Consider the following 21,446-nt stretch of genomic DNA (forward strand, 5'->3'; position numbering starts at 1 on the left):
CACATCAACCAATTGCTCCTCTATCCCTGATTGACCTTATCACCCCTTACAATTCTCCATGTGAGTATGTACAATGGAGGAGATTTAGTTCTTGGTGCAAACCAAAACCTGTATTCTGCAGATCAGCACTGCAGGTATAATAATAATATAATTCAGCGCCGTCAAGTCACAACCAATTTATGGCATCCTCTCATGGAGTGTTCAGGCAAGAGATGAACAGAGGTGGAGAGCAACCCTTGTTTACCTTGGTGGTCTCCCATCCAAGCACTAACCATGGCCAATCCTGCTTAGCTTCCAAGCTCTAACCAGCATGGGCTATTTAGCTCCTGCAGGTATTTCTTATTAAGATGTTCTATATTTTTTTATAGATCCACTCTTTCAGCTTAGAATGTATGAGTGCATGTTCTACCCCGGTAGAGTTAGAGCTAGCGTAGTTTAGTGGTTAAGAGCAGCGGACTCTAATCTGAAAACCCGGGTTTGATTCCTCACTCCTCCACATGAAGACTGCTGGGTGACCTTGGGCCAGTCACAGTTCTCTTACAACTCTCTCAGCCCCACCTACCTCACAAAGTGTCTGTTGTGTATGGGGAGAGGGATGGCAATTGTAAGCTGCTTTGGGACTCCTTAAAGGTCAATAGAGGCGGGAGTATTAAAAAAAACTCTCCTCCTCCTCCCATTCTCCTCCTTCTCCTTCACCTTCTCCTTCTCCTCCTCCTTCTTCTCAAACTGCTTAACTGTGCTCTTGCGGTGCCAATGTGACATAGTGCTTATAGTATCTGACTAGGATATGATAGACCCAAATTCAATCCCTCTTCCTCCATGAAGCTTGCTGGGTCTCTCTCTTTCTCCCACTAATGTACCTCACAGGGTTGTCATGAGGATAAATGGAGGAGAAGGCAGCGATATGTACGGTGCTGAGGTCTTTGGAAGAAGGGCAGGATAAAAATGCACTAGATAGATAGCCCAGGCTAGCCCAATCTCATCAGTTCTCGGAAGCTAAGTAGGGTCGACCCTGGCAAGTATTTGGAGGGAGACCTCCAAGGAGTACCTGGGGCATGACGCAGAGGCAAGCAATGGCAAACCACCTCTGTAACTAGCCTCTTGCCTTGAAAACCCCACCAGGGGTCACCATAAGTCAAATATAACTTGATGGCAAAAAAAAAGTATATGTGTGGCAGGATAAACATGTGCAGGCTCTTTGCACGTGACCATGTGTGAAGCATCGTCATATGTGAACCCAGCATATTCCTGCACTCATGCATGAAATATGCAATGTGGGACTTAGGGACCAGCCTAAATGAATGGTGGAGAATCCTTTAATCCATTATGGTGAAATGTGCATGTGGAAAGAGAAGGTCGCAGCTCTGCACATTGCTTATTTTGCCACTCAGACTTGTGCATGTAACATGCTGGCTCCTGTTCTACATGTAAACACTTCCACCTTCTCACCTGCAAGATTGATATAGGTCATTTATGCCTTGGTACTTTGACTCACATTCACTCCCTGTCTGTCTCAGTTGTTCCTTGGAGTTATGCATGAGTTTCCCCTACATTAGAGATGACCTCGCTGCCAGCTCTCACAAATCCAGGACCTTCCCATTCCTCTGTTAACCTGATTCTTCCCACTCCCCTGAGCTCAACCCAGGTTAAATCCCTGTGCATAAGGCAAAGTGCGGGACCACCAAGCTTGGTTTCTCTCACTGCCAGTTACAAAGCAGCCTGTCCAGAGGTGGGGATTCAACTGCTTCCTGCTTCCTGGGAGCTCTTTCTGAGCAGAAGAAAGGCTTTTTAAAACCAAGGCTTGGATTTCCCCCTCCCTTCTTTTCAGATTGTTCCGTTTTTTGTTTTATGTTCTTAAAATGCTTTTTTGTGTGTGGCAACTGTTTTTTTTTTGGGGGGGGGAGGGAACTTTTCTCTCTCTACTGCCAATTACGAAGCAGCATTTCAAGGGACAGGGATTCAAATACTTCCTGATTTGAGCTTGGAGACTGCTGGTGCATAGACTCCCAACAGGAAAGCATGGGTACAGTGAGCAACGAACCTCATGTAAAACTCCCATGCATAAAGGACCATATGTACGCAGGGCAATCTGTGTAAATGGTACCTATTTTTCAGAGGGACACACTTCAAGCATCTCATTGGGATGGCTCATTCTCCAAGGAGCCTTCTTCCAGCCTAAATTTTGCTTGGATCATACCTCTGTTGGGAAACCACATAGATCCATCTCGATTGGCAGTAATAATGTTATGCTGGTGGGAAAACAAACAGGCATGTCAGCTGTCAGATGTATAGGCAGTTTTTGTTCCTGAACTGTGGAAAGGGTTGCATAGATAGGTCCTTCAAACTACTCAGCCTGCGTTTGAAAAAAACATAGGATGTCCCTGTACCTCCATGAACCCAGACTTTAGGACGGAGAAATTCAAAATGGTGGTTTAAAAAAACCCAAACAAAACAAACATCTGTAGTATATTAGCAATAAATGACTCCAGGAAAGGAATAGACTAATGACCACATTTTGGAATATTTGCTCTTCTCTTTGTTTATGTAATCCACCATCTGCACGCAAAGCTCCATGAGCATGAACTTAAACAAATGCCAACCATGCAAGGAGAGGAAGATCTCCTTTTTTTTTGGCATGAAATTAGGCCCACCCCAACATATAAAGAACTGCTCAGTCCGTTGGGTTGCTTCTTCCTCTGGCTGGGACGGTTGGCCTGTCTTTGGTGGAACATCTGTGGTGATCATCTGTAAATTGCTGACTTCCCTTCTTCCCCTACAAGGTAAATTTGCTGTTTAGAGAGTTAGAGTTGGATCCAACCGGCTAGTGAAAAAGGAAGAGAAGGTCTTCTTTGACCCCAAACAAAGGTTGTGCTGGGGATCACGGGACCTGCAGGGACAAAAGGCATGTGAGTAAGGTGCCGGAGTAAGGAAGGGAATGAACTGAAATGGAGTGAAAACGCTGGTTGGATCCAACCCTTAATGTTCTCGACCCTCTGTTATGGAAGAGAGTCAGTGTGGTATAGTGGTTAGAGTGTTGGACTGGGATCTAGAAGGTAAAAGGTAAAGGTCATCCCCTGTGCAAGCACCGGGTCATTCCTGACCCATGGGGTGACGTTACATCCCAACATTTACAAGGCAGACTGTGTTTATGGGGTGGTTTGCCTGTGCCTTCCCCAGTCATCTACACTTTACCCCCAGCAAGCTGGCTACTTATTTTGCCAACCTTGGAAGGAGGAAGGCTGAGTAAATCTTGAGCCGGCTACCTGAAACGGACTTCTGTTGGGATCAAGACCACAGCTTTGACTGCAGTGCTGCAGCTTACCACTCTGCATCACAGAGCTCATAGGACCAGGGAAACCCAGGTTTGAATCCCCACTCTGCCATGGAAGCTTGCTGGGTGACCTTGGGACAGTCACACACTCTCAGCCTAATCTACCAATTAACAGTGCTGTTGTGTGTAATGTTACAGAGATGGAAGTTCCTTAAGAAAATAGTGTTTGTTGTAGTATAACCATCTATTCATGTGTGTGTGTGTCTATGACTCTATGATTCTAAAGGGCACTTAAGAAGAAGAGTTGGTTTTTATATGTCAACTTTCTCTACCACTTAAGGGAGACTCAAACCGGCTTACAATCACCCCTTCCCCTCCCCGCAACAGACACCCTGTGAGGTAGGTGGGGCTAAGAGAGTGTGACTAGCCCAAGGTCACCCAGCTGGCTTTGTGTGTAGGAGCGAGGAAACAAATCCAGTTCACCAGATTAGCCTCCACCGCTCATTTGGAGGAATGGGGGAATCAAACCCGGTTCTCCAGATCAGACTCCACCACTCTAAACCACCGCTCTTAACCACTACACCATGCTGGCTCTTACCATTGAACTCAATGGGACTTATTTAGAACATAAGAAAAGCCCTGCTGCATCAGACCCAGGCCCATTAAGTTCAGCAGTCTGTCCACACAGTGGCCAACCAGGTGCCTCTAGGAAGCCCACAAACAAGACAACTGCAGCAGCATTCTCCTGCCTGTGTCCCACAGCACCCAATATAATAGGCACGCTCCTCTGATCCCGGAGAGAGTATTTCTGAGTACACATACTTAGACTTGCATTATAAACCAACTAAGCAGATGGTTGGCACAAGACTCCTTTGACAGAGTTCCTTAAATCCTATAAGTTGCAGGTCCAACAGTTAAAATGATTGCAGTTAAGCCCAGGTAGAGGATGTTCCAGAGAAGTATTCCCTGGACCACTATTTTGGACAATGTCCCCCCTGGGACTTTCCCCAGTGGCCATAAAGGCTAATCAACCCCAGCAGCTGCCTATCATTTCTCATTTGCACTTATAAACGATGTGTACCTTTCTAGTACCTTTCTCGTGTACCTTTCTAGTTGACTTAGTCCAGTTGGGGGCTGGAGTTAGGGGTGCCAACTTCCAAGTACTAGCTGGAGATCTCCTGCTATTTCAACTGTTCTCTAGCCGATAGAGATCAGTTCCCCTGGAGAAAATGGCCACTTTGGCAATTGGGCTCTATGGCATTGAAGTCCCTCCCCTCCCCTCCCCAAACCCTGCCCTTCTCAGGCTCCACCCCAAATATCTCCAGGTATTTCCCAATAGGATCCGGCAACCCTACCTGGAGTTCCCCTGCAATTACAACTGATCTCCCGACTGCAGAGATCAATTCCCTTAGAGGACATGTAGGGTTGCCAGGTTCCTCTTCACCACTGGCAGGAGATTTTGGGGGCAAAGCCAGAGGAGGGTGGGTTTTGGGGAGGGACTTCAATACCATAGAGTCCAATTGCAAAAGCGGCCATTTTCTCCAGGTGAACTCATCTCTGTTGGCTGGAGATCAGTTGTAATAGCAGGAGATCTCCAGCTAGTACCTGGAAGTTGGCAACCCTAAGGACATGGCAGCTTCAAAGGATAGACATCCTATCCCATTGTAGCAGGACTTTGTCACTGAACTCCCTCCCCTCTAGGGTTGTCAACCTCCAGGTACTAGCTGGAGATCTCCTGCTATTACAACTGATCTCCAGCCGATAGAGATCAGTTCACCTGGAGAAAACGGCTGCTTTGGCAATTGGACTCTATGGCATTGAAGATCCTCTCCTCTGCAAACCCCGCCCTCCTCAGGCTCCACCCCAAAAATCTCCCACCGGTAGCAAAGAGGGACCTGGCAACCCTACTTCCCTCTGCAAGGAACTGCCTCCAAATCGCTGAGAATATTACAACCTGGAGTTGGCAACCCAGGAACCATGACTGTGTTGAAGAACCCCAGGAACAAAAGAAGTGCTTCAGGAACTGGACTCGGATGAAACTTTCCAGCCTAGTGGTTTAGAACAGAGCCTTGTGGCTTCTTCAAACAATGGTAATGATGAAACTGAACCTCACGGGACACAGTCAGGCCCTGTATCAGTTACTGCAGGATGCCTCTCGCTGCAATTGGCAGGCAGCAGAACAGGTGAGTTCTCCTGCTCTGCCTTTGCCAACCACAGCTTGTCATTGGGAGAAATGAGGGCAAAGCTCTTTGATCCGCCTGATCCATTACTCTTTGCAGAGGATTATGTTGCTGGGCCACTCCTCGGACAGGTTGTGGGGCCCCTTTGTTTGAGTTGAGCTAAAAATGAACAAACGCTTAAGGAGAAAATGAGCTGGTATTAGAAGTCTACTTACAGTGCTGACCTAAGCACAGCTACACCCTTCTGAGGCTTCAGCGGATTCAGAAGGGTGTGACTCTGCTCAGGATTCGGATGGTTAGAAGCCTCCCTGGCAAGGTCTTAAGCAGGGAACAGCTGCTAGCTGCTAGCACTTGCCGATGTTGGGACAGGGAAAATATAACAGAAACCCCTCAAAAAGCACCAGTAGCCCTAAAATCAACATTAACTGGGGAACATCTGATGAACAGTTTTCTTTTTATTGCTGGACCATTTGCACAAGCAGACAAGGGTTGCCACCTCTGGTTTGGGAAACCTCTGGAGATTTGGGGACAGAACCTGGGAAAGAATCGCAGGACCGCAATTTAAGAAAGATGTAGACAAGCTGGAACGTGTCCAGAGGAGGGCAACAAAGATGGTGATGGTTTGGAGACCAAGTCCTATGAGGAAAGGCTGAAGGAGCTGGGCATGTTTAGCCTGAAGAGGAGAAGACTGAGAGGGGATATAATAACCATCTTCAAGTACTTGAAGGGCTGTCATATACGGGAGGGTGCCCAGATGTTTTCTGTTGCCCCAGATGGTCAGACAACAACAAACGGGTTGAAATTAAATCAAAAGAGTTTCTGTCTAAACATTAGGAAGAACTTCCTGACAGTGAGAGCGGTTCCTCAGTGGAACAGGCTTCCTCGGGAGGTGGTGAGCTCTCCTTCCCTGGAGGTTTTTAAGCAGAGGCTAGATGGCCATCTGTCAGCAATGCTGATTCTATGGCCTTAGGCAGATCATAAGAGGGAGGGCATCTTGGCCATTTTCTGGGCATGGAGTAGGGGTCACTGGGGTGTGTGTGTGGGAGATAGTTGTGAATTTCCTGCATTGTGCAAAGGGTTGGACTAGATGGTCCCTGGTGGTCCCTTCCAACTCTATGATTCTATGAAAGGGAGCTCAGCGGGGATGTCAATCCATACAATCTGCCCTCCGAAGTGGCTATTTCCTCTAGGGGAAGTGATCTTTGTAATCTGGAAATCGTTGTAATTCCTGGATAACTCCAGGACCTGCATGGAAGAAGGCAACCCTAAGATGAGGGTCTTTTATGCATGGCTGTTTCACTCGCCGTCATCCCATTGATGACTTCAGGTCTTTGTGTTGATAATGCATGCCGTTTCCAACTGTCAGAGGTAGCCTCGCTCTCACCCTGCGTTTCCCTGCATTTTGCCCGCGTTTTCAAATTTGAAATAAAACAGGTCTCTGAAAACACAGGCAAAATGCGAGGAAATGCAAGCAGGGAGGGAGGTGATCTTGGATGGTCAGAAACGGCATGCATAATCAAGACAAAGGCCCAAAGACTTCAGAGGGGTGACAGCAAGTGAAACAGCCATTATCAACTATAATGCAAAGTATCTTTAAAGCATTGATTTAGTCGGAACAAAAGACAAGGTCATCGAATTACTAACAGATTAAACATATATACTAATTAAAAAAACAAATTGCAATGGTGAAAAGAGGAAATTAACCTTGTTATAAATTGAAATGAATATTATACATTTAAATAATTTGGGTAATTTTTTTAAAAAATAAATGCGAATTATTAATTGAAAGTTCTTTTCTTTGGCTTTGACCCTGATACAGTAGGGTCAGTCTACAGTTTTAAAAATTAAATTAAAAAGAGAAGTGAAACAAAGTAACAGCAACTATTAAAGTAGTAACAGTCTTTTTAAAAGCCATTTGTATTATATAGGAAGCAAGCTAGTACTTCTTGTACCAGGTTTGATTCCCCACTCCTCCACATGAGCAGCGGAGGCTAATCTGGTGAACCGGGTTGGTTTCCCCTCTCCTCCCCATGAAGCCAGCTGGGTGACCTTGGGCTAGTCACAGCTCTCTCAGCCCCACCCACCTCACAGGGTGTCTGTTGTGGGGACAGGAAGGGAAGGTGATTGGAAGCCGGATTGATTCTCCCTTAAGTGGTAGAGAAAGTCAGCATATAAAAGCCAACTCCTCCTTCTCTTCATCCTCTTCATCCTCTTCTTCTTCCTCCTCCTCCTGTAGTTATAGCAGCTGGCCAGTAGGCAGGGTTGGGAAATTCCCGGAAGTTTGGGGTGGAACCTAGGGAGGGATCTCAGCAATCACAGTGCCACAGAGTCTACCCTCCAAAGCAACAATTTTCTCCAGGGAGCTGATCACTGTAGTCTGGGAATCAGCTGCCATTTCAGGAGATCTTTAGGTCCCGCCTGGAGATTGACCACCCTAGTAGAAGCTTTGTCACCGCTCGCTGTCAAAGGGTAAGGGGGCAAACATCTGCCCCTTTACCAATGATGTCATAATGAAATGAAATGGTAAATTGGCCTTATGGAATATTTGACAGTCCAAGACTGCACTCAGCTGATCAGTTTGCACAAGGCAGTCGGGTAACAGAAGCCTGAGAAGCTCTGCTTACTGAAGACATGCATGACTTCTTGGGTAAACTCTTGCACAAGTATTTGCAGAATAATCCCAATGGCTAGTTCCCTTCAGCTTGTAAACCTCGGGATCCGATCCAATATTAATAAATGCTATGAAATGACTGACAGGGAAAAACTGTGTTCTAACAAGAATGCTTTCCCAAGGAAAATAAACCACATCTTTACTTTTTCCTAGTGATGTCTCTTCTAGTGACTGTTTTGGCTCTCGCGGTTGGACTCCATCAATGTATTGGAAATGAGGTATGAAATAGACGATGAGGTATGAAATAGATGATGTGCATCTGATGGGATCAGGATTATGCTCTTGTTCCTTCAGCTCAGTGTTCTAATGATTCTGCGAGCTAACGTAGTGTAGTGGTTAAGAGCAGTGGTTTGGAATGGTGGACTCTGATCTGGAGAACCGGGTTCGATTCCCCATGCCTCCACGTGAGTGGCGGAGGTTAATCTGGTGAACTGGGTTTGTTTCCCCACTCCTACACATAAAGCCAGCTGGGTGACCTTGGGCAAGTCACGCTCTCACAGCCCATACAATATAATCTACTTGAAACTTGGCAGAGGATTAGTGGACAGGTAGTACTAGGTTACCTACAATTTTTGTGCCATTTGATTGAAAAACAGCCCCCCAGAATGATTCCTCCATAGGGAATAATGGAACTGAAAAATTTAAGAATTCAGTTGTCGTCGTCGTCGTCATCATCATCATCATCCCCCTGGGGAGAGGCTGTGGCTCAGTTTGTAGAGCATCTGCTTGGCACGCAGAAGGTCCCAGGTTCAATCCCCGGCATCTTCAGTTAAAGATGAAAGACCTCAGCCTGAGACCCTGGAGAATCGCTGCTCGTCTGAACAGACAATACTGACTTTGATGGACCAAGGGTCTGATTCTGTACAAAGCAACTTCAGGTGTTCATCATCATCATCATCATCATCACCATCCAAATACCAAAACTGTATGGGGGGACATAAATTACCCATAATACTGGGTCTAATCTACTCGAAACTTGGCAGAGGGTTAGTGGACAGGTAGTACTAGGTTACCTACAAATTTTGTGCCATTTTTGTGCTTCTCCTACTCTTTCTCCTCCTCTTCCTCCCTCAGTATATAACAGAGAAAAATCATGCATGTTGCTTTCTCGACAGGAATGGGATGCAGCATTTAATGCGTTGTCAACTGATCTGCCGGAGAGGCAGAAGGAAGTTGTCGACAAACACAATGATCTGCGGAGAAAAGTGGAGCCGAGGGCTTCCAACATGCTGAAAATGGTAAGAAAGCGTGCAAGGTTTTGTTGAGAGTTTCAAGGGCTCCTGGCCTCAGCCTAACCCCAGAACTACACCTGGCTTTGATTTGAAAAGCAGAAACCCTGAGGATTCTCTCAGTTCCAAAGAACATCCCATTCCTGGAGAGTAGCTGTGTTGATTTGGAGTAGAGGAGATAGATTCAAGTGCAATAGCACCTTAGAGACCAACAAGATTTTTGGGGTATAAGAAGGTTTCATTCCTGCTTGTATCTGATGAAGGGAGCTTTGATTCTTGAAAACTTATAACTTGAAAATCCTATTGGTCTCTAAGGTGTTATGGGACTCAAATGTAGAGCCTACATAGAGATACAATGTATCTGCAAAAAGCCGCGAATGGGTTTAAATGGGTTTAAATGGCCAAATTATTTGGGAAACCCGAATTTAAAGCCAAATTCCTACCTTTAACGGTATAGGAAATTCAGCATTTGGGTTTTCCTGAATAAAAAAATGGCCAATAAACCTGAACCTGAATTGTAATGAATTTTTTTTTCAACAGCCCTAACGAACACAACTTTCATGAACTTTAAAGGAAAACATCTAAAATTAATAATTTCTATAGCTCTTCCTCCAACTTAAGTGGCTCTTCCTCCAACTTAAGCGGCTCCTCCTTCAACTTAAGTAGTTCTTCCTCCAATTTAAGTGGCTCTTCCTCCAACGTAAGTGGCTTTTTCTCCAACTTAAGTGACTCTTCCTGCAACTTAAATGGCTCTTCCTCCAACTTATGTGTCTCTTTCTCCAACTTAATTGCCTCTTTCTCCAGTAGAACAGCCACCAAAATTGGAGGAAGTCTCCTTAGACTGGAGGAAGACCTCCAACATGAGCCAAGAGGAAATATTTTAATAAATGAATAAATAAATGAATAAACTTTGCTCAGTGGAGTGATAGGATATGGGGTAGGTTCCACCCCATTATCCTCACCATTGGTGCTTGCATCCAGTTGTGAAAGAGCTCCACATTTTTTTCTTGGTTCTTTGAAGGAATGGAATGGGACAGCTGCAAAGAACGCCCAAAGCTGGGCTAACGAGTGCAATTATAACCACAGTCCTGTAAGCCGAAGAACAATTGAAAGTAAGTTTCTGGGTTAGAGATTTCGCCACAATCTTTAACTCCCCTTATGTTAGAAATCATCAGTTCAGTATAGCAAAGGCAGGGTTATCAGGTTCCTCTTTGCCACCAGTGGGAGTTTTTTTTGGGTGGAGCCTGAGGAGGGTGGGGTTTGGGGAGGGAGTTTAATGTCATGGAGTCCAATTGCCAAAGCGGCCGTTTTCTCCAGGTGCATTGATCTCTGTCGGCTGGCGATCAGTTGTAATAGCAGGAGAACTCCAGCTAGTACCTGGCGGTTGGCACCCCTAAGCACAGGGGTGTCAAATTCATTTGACACGAGGGCTGGATAAAGCATAAATGTCACTTGGTCGGACTGGGCCGGACCATGCCTCACCAGCCCAGATTGGGAGTGGTGGTGGGGGGCTGCCTCGGCTGGCTTGTGGGCCAAATAAAAGCTCTCGAAGGGCCAGATCCGGCCCCTGCGGCTCATGTTTGACACCCCTGGTTTAGAATATTGTGAATGACGTTTCCCCCATGATATTTTCTGAAAAACAATATTTTGCCTGAAGAACAATATTTTGCATGGAGAGCCAGCTTGGTGTAGTGGTTAAGAGCAGTGGCTTGGAGCGACAGACTCTGATCTGGAGAACTGGGTTTGATTCCCCACTCCTCCACAGGAACGGCGGAGGCTAATCTGGTGAACTGGATTTGTTTCCCCGCTCCTCCACACAAAGCCATCTGGGTGACTTTGGGCTAGTCACAGTTCTGATAGAGCTCTCTCAGCCCCACCTACCTCCCAGGGTGTCTGTTGTGGGGAGGGAGAGGGAAGGTGATTGTAATCTGGTTTGAGTCTCCCTTAAGTGGCAGAGAAAGTTGGCATATACCAACTCTTCTTCTTCTTCTCTGGGCTTTTCACCAACTGAGCAGAATTCATTTGTTATAGAGAAGGCATACATATCAAATGGATTTTGTACATGGCTCTGAGAGTTATCACAGCCCCCCCAGATGGAGATTTCCCAGGCTTGTCACTCTCCTGTAGGGGGCGGGGGACCCCCTATCAGCAGGCACTTTCCTGCTGCTGCTCAGCTGGCTGGGGGGGGGGGATAGTGGGAAATGGAGGCGGGGGAGAACATTGGCAGCATCCTGATGTACTGACATCACTCCCCAAGTACCTGGAAGCAACATCAGTGCATTGCTGTGGGACGCTGGGGACTTTCTGGCATTTGGGCAAAACTCTATAATTTAACCATAGAGTTTGAACCAAATGCAGGAGCATCTCTGGTGTCCCTTGGCGATGCACTGATATCACTTCCGAGCATAAGGGGATTGCACTGCCGTCAATGTCAGTGCATTGTCAGTGCATTGTCAGTGCATTGCCGGCAATGTCATTTGTCATCAGCGAGGGCCTCCACTGCAGGAAAGTCCCCTGACTGGCAACCACCAGATTTCCTCCCCTATCCCAGGACTGAAACCCAATTCCAATACCATATATATTGGAGAGGAGAAGACTGAGAGGGGACATGATAACCATCTTCAAGTACTTGAAGGGCTGTCATATAGAGGGGGGTGGCGAATTGTTTTCTGTTGCCCCAGAAGGTCGGACCAGAACCAACGAGTTGAAATTAAATCAAAAATTTCCATCTAGACATTAGGAAGAACTTTCTAACAGTTAGGGCAGTTCCTCAGTGGAAGAGGCTTCCTCGGGAGGTGGTGAGCTCTCCTTCCCTGGAGGTTTTTAAGAAGAGGCTACATGGCCATCTGTCAGCAATGCTGATTCTATGACCTTAGGCAGATGATGAGAGGGAGGGCATCTTGGCTATCTTCTGGGCATGGAGTAGGGATCACTGGGGGTGTGGGGGGGAGCTGGTTGTGAATTTCCTGCATTGTGCAGGGGGTTGGACTAGATTACCCTGGTGGTCCCTTCCAACTCTATGATTCTATGATATAATCACATGACTTGCCTGGTTCCATGGTTCCCCAAAAGGGAGCAAAGCCCCCAGAATTTTGTTTCCTTGGCCCCTTTCTTTCAGCAGCCCCAGACTTGCAAAGGAACACAAAGAGCACTTTCCAGCCTGGCTGCCCTTTTTCGGTGGCGAGCACTCGAAGGCTCTCAGACGTATGCATCTTGCACATACAGGTCTAAACAGATTTCTAAAAATCGATCACACGTTCAGTCACCTTTCACCTCTGACCTTGAAAATCTGGATGGCCTCGCATCCTTTTTTTTTTTTTGTTCATACTATTTTGTCTTTCAGATGATCTTCTGTGTGGCGAAAATCTCTTTTATTCAAGCGTTCCTAAATCGTGGTCAGAAGCAATCCAAGCATGGTTTGATGAGAAGGAAGACTACGTATTTGGGGAGGGACCAAAACCAGAGAATGCAATAATTGGACATTATATTCAGGTATGAATACAGTGTCCCTGACCTGGATGGTGCAGGCTAGCCTGATCTCGACAGATCTCAGAAGCTAAGCAGGGTCGGTCCTGGTTAGTATTTGGATGGGAGACCACCAAGGAATACCAGGGTTGCTGTGCAGAGGAAGGCACTGGCAAACCACCTCCGTTAGTCTCTTTCTATGAAAACCCCCAAAGGGGTCACCATAAGTCGGCTGCGACTTGACGGCACGCACACTGAATTCAGTCTGACATGCTTGGACCAGGATTGTGCAGCTGCAGTATATTTATTGCCAATAAATGTCTTCACCTGCTGTTCAAAGACAGTGATAGAGGGATACAGACCAATCTCCCTGGGGAGGGAGTTCCAAAGTTTTGATGCCACGACAGAGAAGACCCTTGTTTTGGTTGCCACCTGGTGGAGTGACTTAAGGAGGGCCTCCAAAGATGACCAGAGTGTATGGATAGGTTCATGTGGGTTGACATCTTTCCCCACACAAATCCTGAACTGTAGTTATGATAACGTCTCCCTATGGTACCAGAAGGCAAAATATAGATTTGCAAAATCCAAGGCAGCAATTTAGATAGGCAGGAAGGCAGGAGCTCCTGGTTGTAATGGGAAACACTGACCTAATTAATTGTTTTCCTTCCTTGCAGGTGGTTTGGTACAAATCCTACTTGGTTGCCTGTGCTGTAGCCAAGTGTCAGCATGAGTTATATGAATATTTCTATGTTTGTCATTACTGCCCTGCGTACGTATACCAACTGAGATTATTCTTTGCACACATTTCCTAGTTAATGCATTTCTACGATCCTCATGCCGAATTAGAATTGTTGTCCAGAGAAATGTGGTACATAGGATTCCCAATTGCCTGGTAAGAACGGGCAATTGCCTGCCAACTCACTGAGCTGCCCGCCAAACCTGTGCTGGCCAGCAGGAGGAAGTAGGTCAGATGGGGGGGGGGATGATCCGCGTACTCTGCATGCGCACTGCACCACCAGCACTTACCCTGCACTGCCAGGTTACCCTCGAAGCGCCAGAGATTATCTAGCAATCTCCCCCAATACTGTATGGTTCCCATAGAGTTTTCAGAGGGGTATTGCTAGAGTGTCTTGCATGCGTGCGGCACTTCCGGGGTAAACCCAGAAGTGACAGTATTGCACTGTGTGCATGCATGTGACGCATGTGCGAGAGAAACTTGCCCTCGTGGACACATGCTGGAGGCTCCGCTGGAGGCAAGGTAGGACCTGGCAACCCTAGCGATACTACTGAAAACTACTGAAGAACCCCCAAGTTTTGTAAAGATTGGGTCAGGGGATCCCGAGATATGGGGCCCGGAAGGGGTCCCCCCAAAACTGCCCACAGGAATAAAGGCATTAAAAACACATTTGCGCCTTTCCGTGGCTCTGGGGGGGCATGTTTGGAGGTAGAGGTCCCAAAATCTCAGCGTACCTTGAAGAGACCCTCCTTGCAAGAACCTCCAAGTTTTGTGAAGATTGGGTCAGTTATGGGGCCTGGAAGGGGTCCCCCATCTGCCCATTGGAATAAAGCCATTAAAAGGGATGTACTAAAACGAATGACAAGTCAGCCCATCGAAAGCAATGGGAGAGGCTGCCCAGCCCATTGAAGATAATGGGAGAGGGGAATGTCGGTTGACTTGCATTGACTCCACTGAAATACATTACAGGGGATATACTAAAACGAATGACAGGCTAGCCCATTCAAAACAACAGGAGCGGCTGCACAGCCCATTGGAAACAATAGGAACCAGCCAGAGAGAGACTCACTGACCCACAGTTAACTCCACACGAAGCTGGCAACCAGTGAAAACAGTAGAAAGCACAGTCCCACACAGAGGCAATCAAGCCCACCCCCCAGCAGAACAGGTAAACCCACCCCCCTTTGGCTTCCCCCCTCTCTCTCACACACACAGAATCTCCCCCCCCCCACATACACACACACAGGAAAAAATTATAGAGTATTATAGAGAAAAGCCCCCAAATGGGTCTTACTGTGGATGTCTTCTTCTCTTCTATCAGGAGCAGGGACTGGGAGGACTCAGGAGTAATCCTATCCAATACAATTCTAGCAGACTCACTCACACATACTCTCTGGCACGGGAGGTTTTGCCTTGGATTTGCTGCTCTCTAGATGCACATTAAGGATTGCCTGCTCCCATTCATTCCAATGGGTGGATTAGGGGGGGAACCCATAACTCGGGATTAATTGCCTTTTAGTCAGACCCCCTGGCCGGGGTAATGGTACGGCCCAACTGCCGAGGCAACCAGACCCCCAGGCCGGGGTAATGGTACGGCCCAACTGCCGAGGCAACCAGACCAGACTCCTGGGCCGGGGTAATGGTATGGCCCAACTCTAATGTGTTTTTAAAGGCTGTAATGGGCAGATGGGTGGGGGGACCCCTTCCGGGCCCCATAACCCGGGACCCCCTGCCCCAATCATAACCAAACTTGGGGTTCTTGCAAGAAGAGTCACCTCAAGCTATGCTGAATGTTTGGGGCCTCTACCTCCAAAAATGCCCCCCCCCCGGAGCCACGGAAAGGTGCGAATGTGTTTTTAATGCCTTTATTCCTGTCGGTGATTTGGGGGGGGACCCCTTCCAGGCCCCACAACTTGAGACTCACTGCCCCAATTGCCACCAAACTTGGGGGTTCTTGCAAGAAGGGTCACCTCAAGCTACGCTGAAAGTTTGGGACCTCTACCTCCAAACATGCCCCCCCCCCCAGAGCCCGGAAAGGAGTGAATGAGTTTTTAATGCCTTTATGGTTATACTGCTGATTCGGAGCCCCCGAATTTGCTGAATTTATTCGGCAATTGCCCCAAACTTGCTGAATTCGACTTGTTGTTTTCCCGCCTTTTTTGAATTTGGTTCCATCCGAACTAGAAACCGTCCAATCAGGGAAATTTGGCTGTTTTTCGGTTCGGGATGAACCGAATCGACAGCCCTACTCTAGCATGCCCCTAAAAAAACCTCTATGGGAACCATAGAGTTTTTGGAGGAATATGCTACAGAGTCCCCGTCAAACCCAGAAGTGATGGGGATGCTCTAGCATGTTCCTCCCAAAACTCTATAGTTTAGGGGAGGGGCTATGGCTCAGTGGTAGAGCATCTGCTTAGCATGCAGAAGGTCCCAGGTTCAATCCCTGGCATCTCCAGTTAAAGGGACTAGGCAAGTAGGTGATGTGAAAGACCTCTGCCTCAGACCCTGGAGAGCCACTGCCAGTCAGAACAGCCAATACTGACTTTGATGGACCTAGAGGTTGGCAACACTACTTGGAAGGGACATTATTGTGCCACCCTTTATCTGGTCTGTTTCCCCTATCAGAAAGCTGAGGGGCAGTGGGCAGGCTTGTTGATTGGTGGGTAATTGCCCGCCATTAACAGGCACCTGGCAACCCTAATTGCCATGATCATTGCAGTTCCATCCTCCTTGCCACTATAATAACTCCACAGCACCTGGTACTAAGGCCGAACAGAACTTTATTAGAATGTAGGCAAGACCCAGTATGGGCCCTGCTAGGCCATAAACAGCCACAGTCAGCAACCAATATAACAAGTGAAAAGTGAATCTAAAGCAAAGGCCTAAAGCAAAAGCCAGCGTGGTACAGTGGTTAAGAGCAGTGGTTTGGAGCGGTGGGCTCTGATCTGGAGAACCGGGTTTGATTCCCCACTCCTCCACATGAGCGGCGGAGGCTAATTTGGTGAACTGGATTTCTTTCCCTTCTCCTCCACATGAAGCCAGCTGGGTGACCTTGGGCTAGTCACAGCTCTCTCAGCCCCACCTACCTCACAGGGCGTCTGTTGTGGGGAGGGGAAGGGAAGGTGATTGTAAGTTGGTTTGATTCTCCCTTAAGTGGCAGAGAAAGTTGGCATATAAAAACTAACTCTTCTTCTTTAAGAGATCATGTCAAAATAACTATGCAATACTATATGGGAACATCAACAAATTCACAGCTGCCCATGATATAACAGGAGGAACTCACCTTAAAAAGTACTCATTTGTTTGGAGTTGCAAGGAGGGGGAAGGAACTTCCAGTTCCCCCACACCCCACTTTCCCCAGTGGACAGGGCAGAGGGAGTTTGCCCCCTTTTTTTGGCTCCAGGTGCCCTAGGAAGGACCCATGGAGAAAAAGAAAAGGGGCAAAGCCCCTCCCGGTCCTTCTCCTTGTTGAAGCAGCCATAGAGTTGCGGAGATGTGAGATGAGATGGCCTCTAATTTGGAGAACCAGGTTCGATTCCCCACTCCTCTGCATGAGCAGCGGATGCTAATCTGGGGAAGCGGGTTTGATTCCCCGCTCCTCCACATGAAGCCTGCTGGGTGAGCTTGGGCCAGTCACAGTTCTCTCCAAACTCTCTCAGCCCCACCTACCTCACAAGGTGTCTGTTGTGGGGAGAGGAAGGGAAGGCAATTTTAAGCCCGTTTGGGTCTCCTTAAAAAGGTAGAGAAAAGCAGGGTATAAAAACCAACTCTTCTTCTTATTCGTCTTTTTCATATTTCAGGGGAAATGTCCTGGGAGAAAATTTTTATAAACCTTACAAAGTAGGAGAACCATGTGCAGATTGTCCCGATGCTTGTGATGATGGACTATGCAGTAAGTACAGTGTAGGCGGTGCTTCTTTACAAACATTCATTCCATAGATCCTATTCAAGTCATTTGGGTTAAACAGTCTGATCTTGATTGAAAAATGGTCGGAGGGCACAATCAGACATAGGGTTGCCAGCTCCGGGTTGGGAAATACCTGGAGGTTTTTGAGGCAGAGCCTGAAGGGGGCAGGATTTGGGGAGGGGAGGGACTTCAACGCTGTTAAGTCCGCTTGGGGAGGACACACGAGGTCACAGATGGAGTTCAAACAGCAACCGCGTTTATTGTGAACAGGAACAGAACTAAAGAACACAGTGCAAACGGCCCTGCTTATAAGCCCCCCTGGCTGCCCGCGGCCACTCCCCCCCTGATCCATGATGGGGGGGAAACAACCCCGGGTCACCAATGGTGCGTGCCGGCTTAGGGCCAATGGCGCGTGCAGGACTCAGGATCATTCGTTCAGGACTCAAGCTCCTAAGTTCCCCCTGCATATCGCCAACTATATACATACATAACAAATGCCATAAAGTCCAATTGCCAAAGCTGCCATTTTCTCCAAGGGAACCGACCTCTGTCGCCTGGAGATCAGTTGTAATAGTGGGAGATCTCCAGCTACTACCTGGAGATTGGTAACCCTAATCAAACATGTTGTTCAGAAATGCACCACGGAGGCACCAGGCTATGTAGAAAGGGATGGTTCTGGCTGTAAACTGGTCCTAGTTCCTTATTTATAAAGTGTGGTCTGCAATTTCAAGCACACACTTGGTTGCTGTGGGGAACCCTGGACAGAACAGACATGGGCTCTTTCCAAGTATTCAGTGGGCCAGTGCTTAGAAATCACAGTGAAGCCACTGTGACACTGTCTTGATTTTTTTTGGAGGGGGGGGCTTTCATTCAGGCTGCTTTCACACAGGTTGAGTGATGCACCTTCAGTACACTTTTGATGCCATTGTTTGCAAGGGGTTTGTCCCTGTTTCACATAGGAAAATCCACTTGCAAATGATTGCTAAAATGCATTGAAAGAACATTATCCAGTGGGCGGGAAAGCCGGCCAATTGCATGGAATTGTGCATAAAATGTGCCTGTAGCTCAAGAAACTCTAGATTGGCAGTATCCCTGGCACTGCTAAGCGGCTGTGATTGGCAACCATTTCCTCCAGAGGAGCTGATCTCTGTAGTCTGGAGGTCAGTTGTAATTCCTGGAGTTTTCCAGGCCCTACCTGGAGGTTGGCAACTGTAATGCCAAGAGAAGACAGGCAAGTGATATTTGCAGCTTGTCCCAACTATCCCGTAGTAAAGTCTCTGGTTAATTACTGATAACCATTTTACTTTACATCAACTCCTGATGTATACGGAAGGACTTCATAGTGAATGAGATCAGGGTTCCTGTTGGCAGCAGAGGACAGGACTCGCACTAATGGGTTTAAATTGTGGGCAGAAAGATACCGACTGGATATTAGTAAAAAAAACTTTTACAGTAAGTGTTGTCTGACAGTAGAATCAGCTACCTGGGGAGGTGGTGAGCTCCCCCTCACTGGCAGAATTTAAGCAGAGGCTGGACAAGCACTTCTCAGGGATGCTCTAGGCTGATCCTGCATTGAGCAGGGGGTTGGACTAGATCGCCTGTCTGGCCCCTTCCAACTTCTATGATTCAAAGATAACTTTAAGGTAGTTTGGATATCTACAGGGGCTTGTAGAAGCTTTTGATCCACTTTTTTTTTTGGTAGCAATTTATAAGACAAGAATGGGATCACTAATAGGATTGCCAGCTCTGGGCTGGAAAATACCTGGAGATTCTGGGGGCGGAGCCTGAGGAGGGCGGGGCTTGGTGAGGGGGGATTTCAATGCCATAGAGTCCAATTGCCAAAGCGGCCATTTTCTCCAGGGGAACTGACCTCTGTCACCTGGAGATCAGTTGTAATAGTGGGAGATCTCCAGCCACCACCTGGAGGTTGGCAACCCTAATCACTAAACATAGCTTATGCAGAGGGTTTCCCCAACCTATTGCATCTGTTTTGCACACCTTTCTCCCTCCCACTGTCTGTCTGTCTGTCTGTCTGTCTGTCTGTCTGTCTATTTCTAACCAGATTGCTCACATTTTCTAGCAGATCAGTGCAATAAAATCACCAAACATTTACACAGCACTGCTTTTTTTGTTAGTTGGTCATCATTGTTGAGGTGGAAGAGGGTGCGATGGATGAATTTGTTTCTCAGGGAAGGAGCTGAGCCTCTCCAAGGCAAGCTACTAGTCCACCCCACCCCAAGTTTTTTTGTATATTCTGTGGCACAGTAACCTTGAAGCCTTTGAAATGGAAAGGAAGAATAAAAATAACTATTCCAGAGTAGGGTTGCCTGCTCTGCGTTGGGAAATAACCGGTGATTTTGGGGGTGGAGCCTGAGGAGGGGAGGGTTTGGGGAGGGGAGGGACTTCAGTGGGGTATAATGCCATAGAGCAGGGGTGTCCAATCTTTTGGCTTCTCTGGGCCACATTGGAAGAATTGTCTTGGGCTGCACATATAATACACTAACACTGCCAACGAGTCTATTTTCCTGAGTGGCCATTTTCTCCAGATGAACCGATCTCTGTCACCTGGAGATCAGGTATAATCCCAGGAGATCTCCAGCTACCACCTGAAGGTTGGCAACCCTACTGCAGAGGCCTACTGCCTGGCCCATGTGGGTAGGCTGAATTCTCGTCTTGTGTTGACTGACACCCCCAAAGTTTGGAGAGTTCATTCTGTTTCTCACAGGTGGGATGCTATCTCAGAATGTCCCTCATCACATCTCTAGAAGGTACTCAAGTGGAAAGCTTCCATACCTTCTTTATTTGATAAGACCCAAAGAATTGCCTTGTTGGATTCGATCCAAGGTCCATATCGTCCAGAATCCTGTTTCATGTTATGTCCAGTCTGGGCTTCTCACAAGTGGGGCATAATGGGAATCTTTTTCCCCTGTTGCTTGTCCCAGGTCTACAGAAGTACGACTACCTTCAGCCCAATTAAGAATACCTTTTTGCTAATCACCTGCAAATGCTTTCCCTTTCAGCCAATCCTTGCAAACAGGAAGATCAGTACTCCAATTGTGTCTCATTAAAGGAACGCTTTACGTGCAAGCACCCGATCATTGAGCAAAACTGTCCTGGATGTTGTCAGTGTACTACAGAAATACAATGATTCCCGTTTTTTAAAAAGAGATCCTCAAGCTCAGCGGAAGAGGAAGCATTAAAAAAAAAAATAAGGAAAATGAAAACAAATTGCATATTTATCAAATAAATGTAATGCTAGCTGCAAATTAGACATAAAGACTCTGGGTTGTGCACTGTTCTCTTTTGTCTCCCATCTTCTTAGCTACGAACAATGGGTGTTGATTCCCTCCGGTCGCTCTGCAAAAAGACTTCCATGTTTAGTCCCACTGTATGACCCTCTCAATTATCAGTTCACAGGGTTATGAGATCTGCACGTAATGTAGGCTTTTGTTGGGTTTCATTATGCCCAAATCCTTGATAATTTAGAAGAGCACACATGGGCTATTGTGGGCAGGGAAGCCCGTTCAAAATCTCTGTGTGTGCCAGAAGAAAATTGCTCGGAGCCTTTTGTCTATTCAACAAATATACTTCATGTATTGTAGGAACTCCATTTCTGGATGGGATAGAGTAAAATATAGTTCCCTATCTATTGTAGGGGGAGGGACTGTGGCTCAGTGGTAGAGCATCTGCTTGGCATGCAGAAGGTCACAGGTTCAATCCCCGACATCTCCAGTTAAAGGGATTAGGCAAGTAGGTGATGCGAAAGACCTCCGCCTGAGACCCTGGAGAGCCACTGCTGGTCAGAGCAGACAATACGGACTTTGCTGGACCAAAGGTCTGACTCAGTATAAGGCAGCTTCATATGTTCATGTGTAACTAACTAGGATGGAGGGAGATCCAGGACTTGTGTCCTTCCTTCATGGGGGCAAGGTTAAGAAGTGTGTCCATGAGAGTGGAGGTGAGGAAGAAGCAGGAAGGAAGGAAGTC

At 47.1% G+C, this 21,446-nt stretch overlaps 1 protein-coding gene and 1 non-coding gene across 2 annotated transcripts; both read left to right on the plus strand.

Moving 5' to 3' along the window:
* Positions 1-8,277: 8,277 nt before the first annotated feature.
* On the plus strand, positions 8,278-20,801 carry LOC130483901 (serotriflin-like). The gene is made up of 8 exons (XM_056856810.1): positions 8,278-8,340; positions 9,238-9,360; positions 10,373-10,463; positions 12,695-12,843; positions 13,491-13,585; positions 17,353-17,444; positions 20,480-20,581; positions 20,782-20,801. Exons 1-8 carry the CDS (start codon positions 8,278-8,280, stop codon positions 20,799-20,801), a joined length of 735 nt encoding a protein of 244 aa, XP_056712788.1.
* On the plus strand, positions 15,936-16,007 carry TRNAA-AGC (transfer RNA alanine (anticodon AGC)). The gene has a single exon. It is a non-coding gene; the product is annotated as a tRNA-Ala (tRNA).
* Positions 20,802-21,446: the final 645 nt, after the last annotated feature.

Source organism: Euleptes europaea, chromosome 10, assembly GCF_029931775.1.
Source record: "Euleptes europaea isolate rEulEur1 chromosome 10, rEulEur1.hap1, whole genome shotgun sequence".
NCBI lineage: Eukaryota > Metazoa > Chordata > Lepidosauria > Squamata > Sphaerodactylidae > Euleptes > Euleptes europaea.

What these genes read in the sequence shown, in the direction of transcription:
- LOC130483901 (XM_056856810.1), top strand. Translation starts at nt 8,278, where the DNA reads ATGTCTCTTCTAGTGACTGTTTTGGCTCTCGCGGTTGGACTCCATCAA. An exon ending in CTTCCAACATGCTGAAAATG is followed by an intron (nt 9,361 to 10,372) that starts GTAAGAAAGCGT and finishes GGTTCTTTGAAG; the next exon opens with GAATGGAATGGGACAGCTGC. An exon ending in GCAAAACTGTCCTGGATGTT is followed by an intron (nt 20,582 to 20,781) that starts GTCAGTGTACTA and finishes CCATCTTCTTAG; the next exon opens with CTACGAACAATGGGTGTTGA.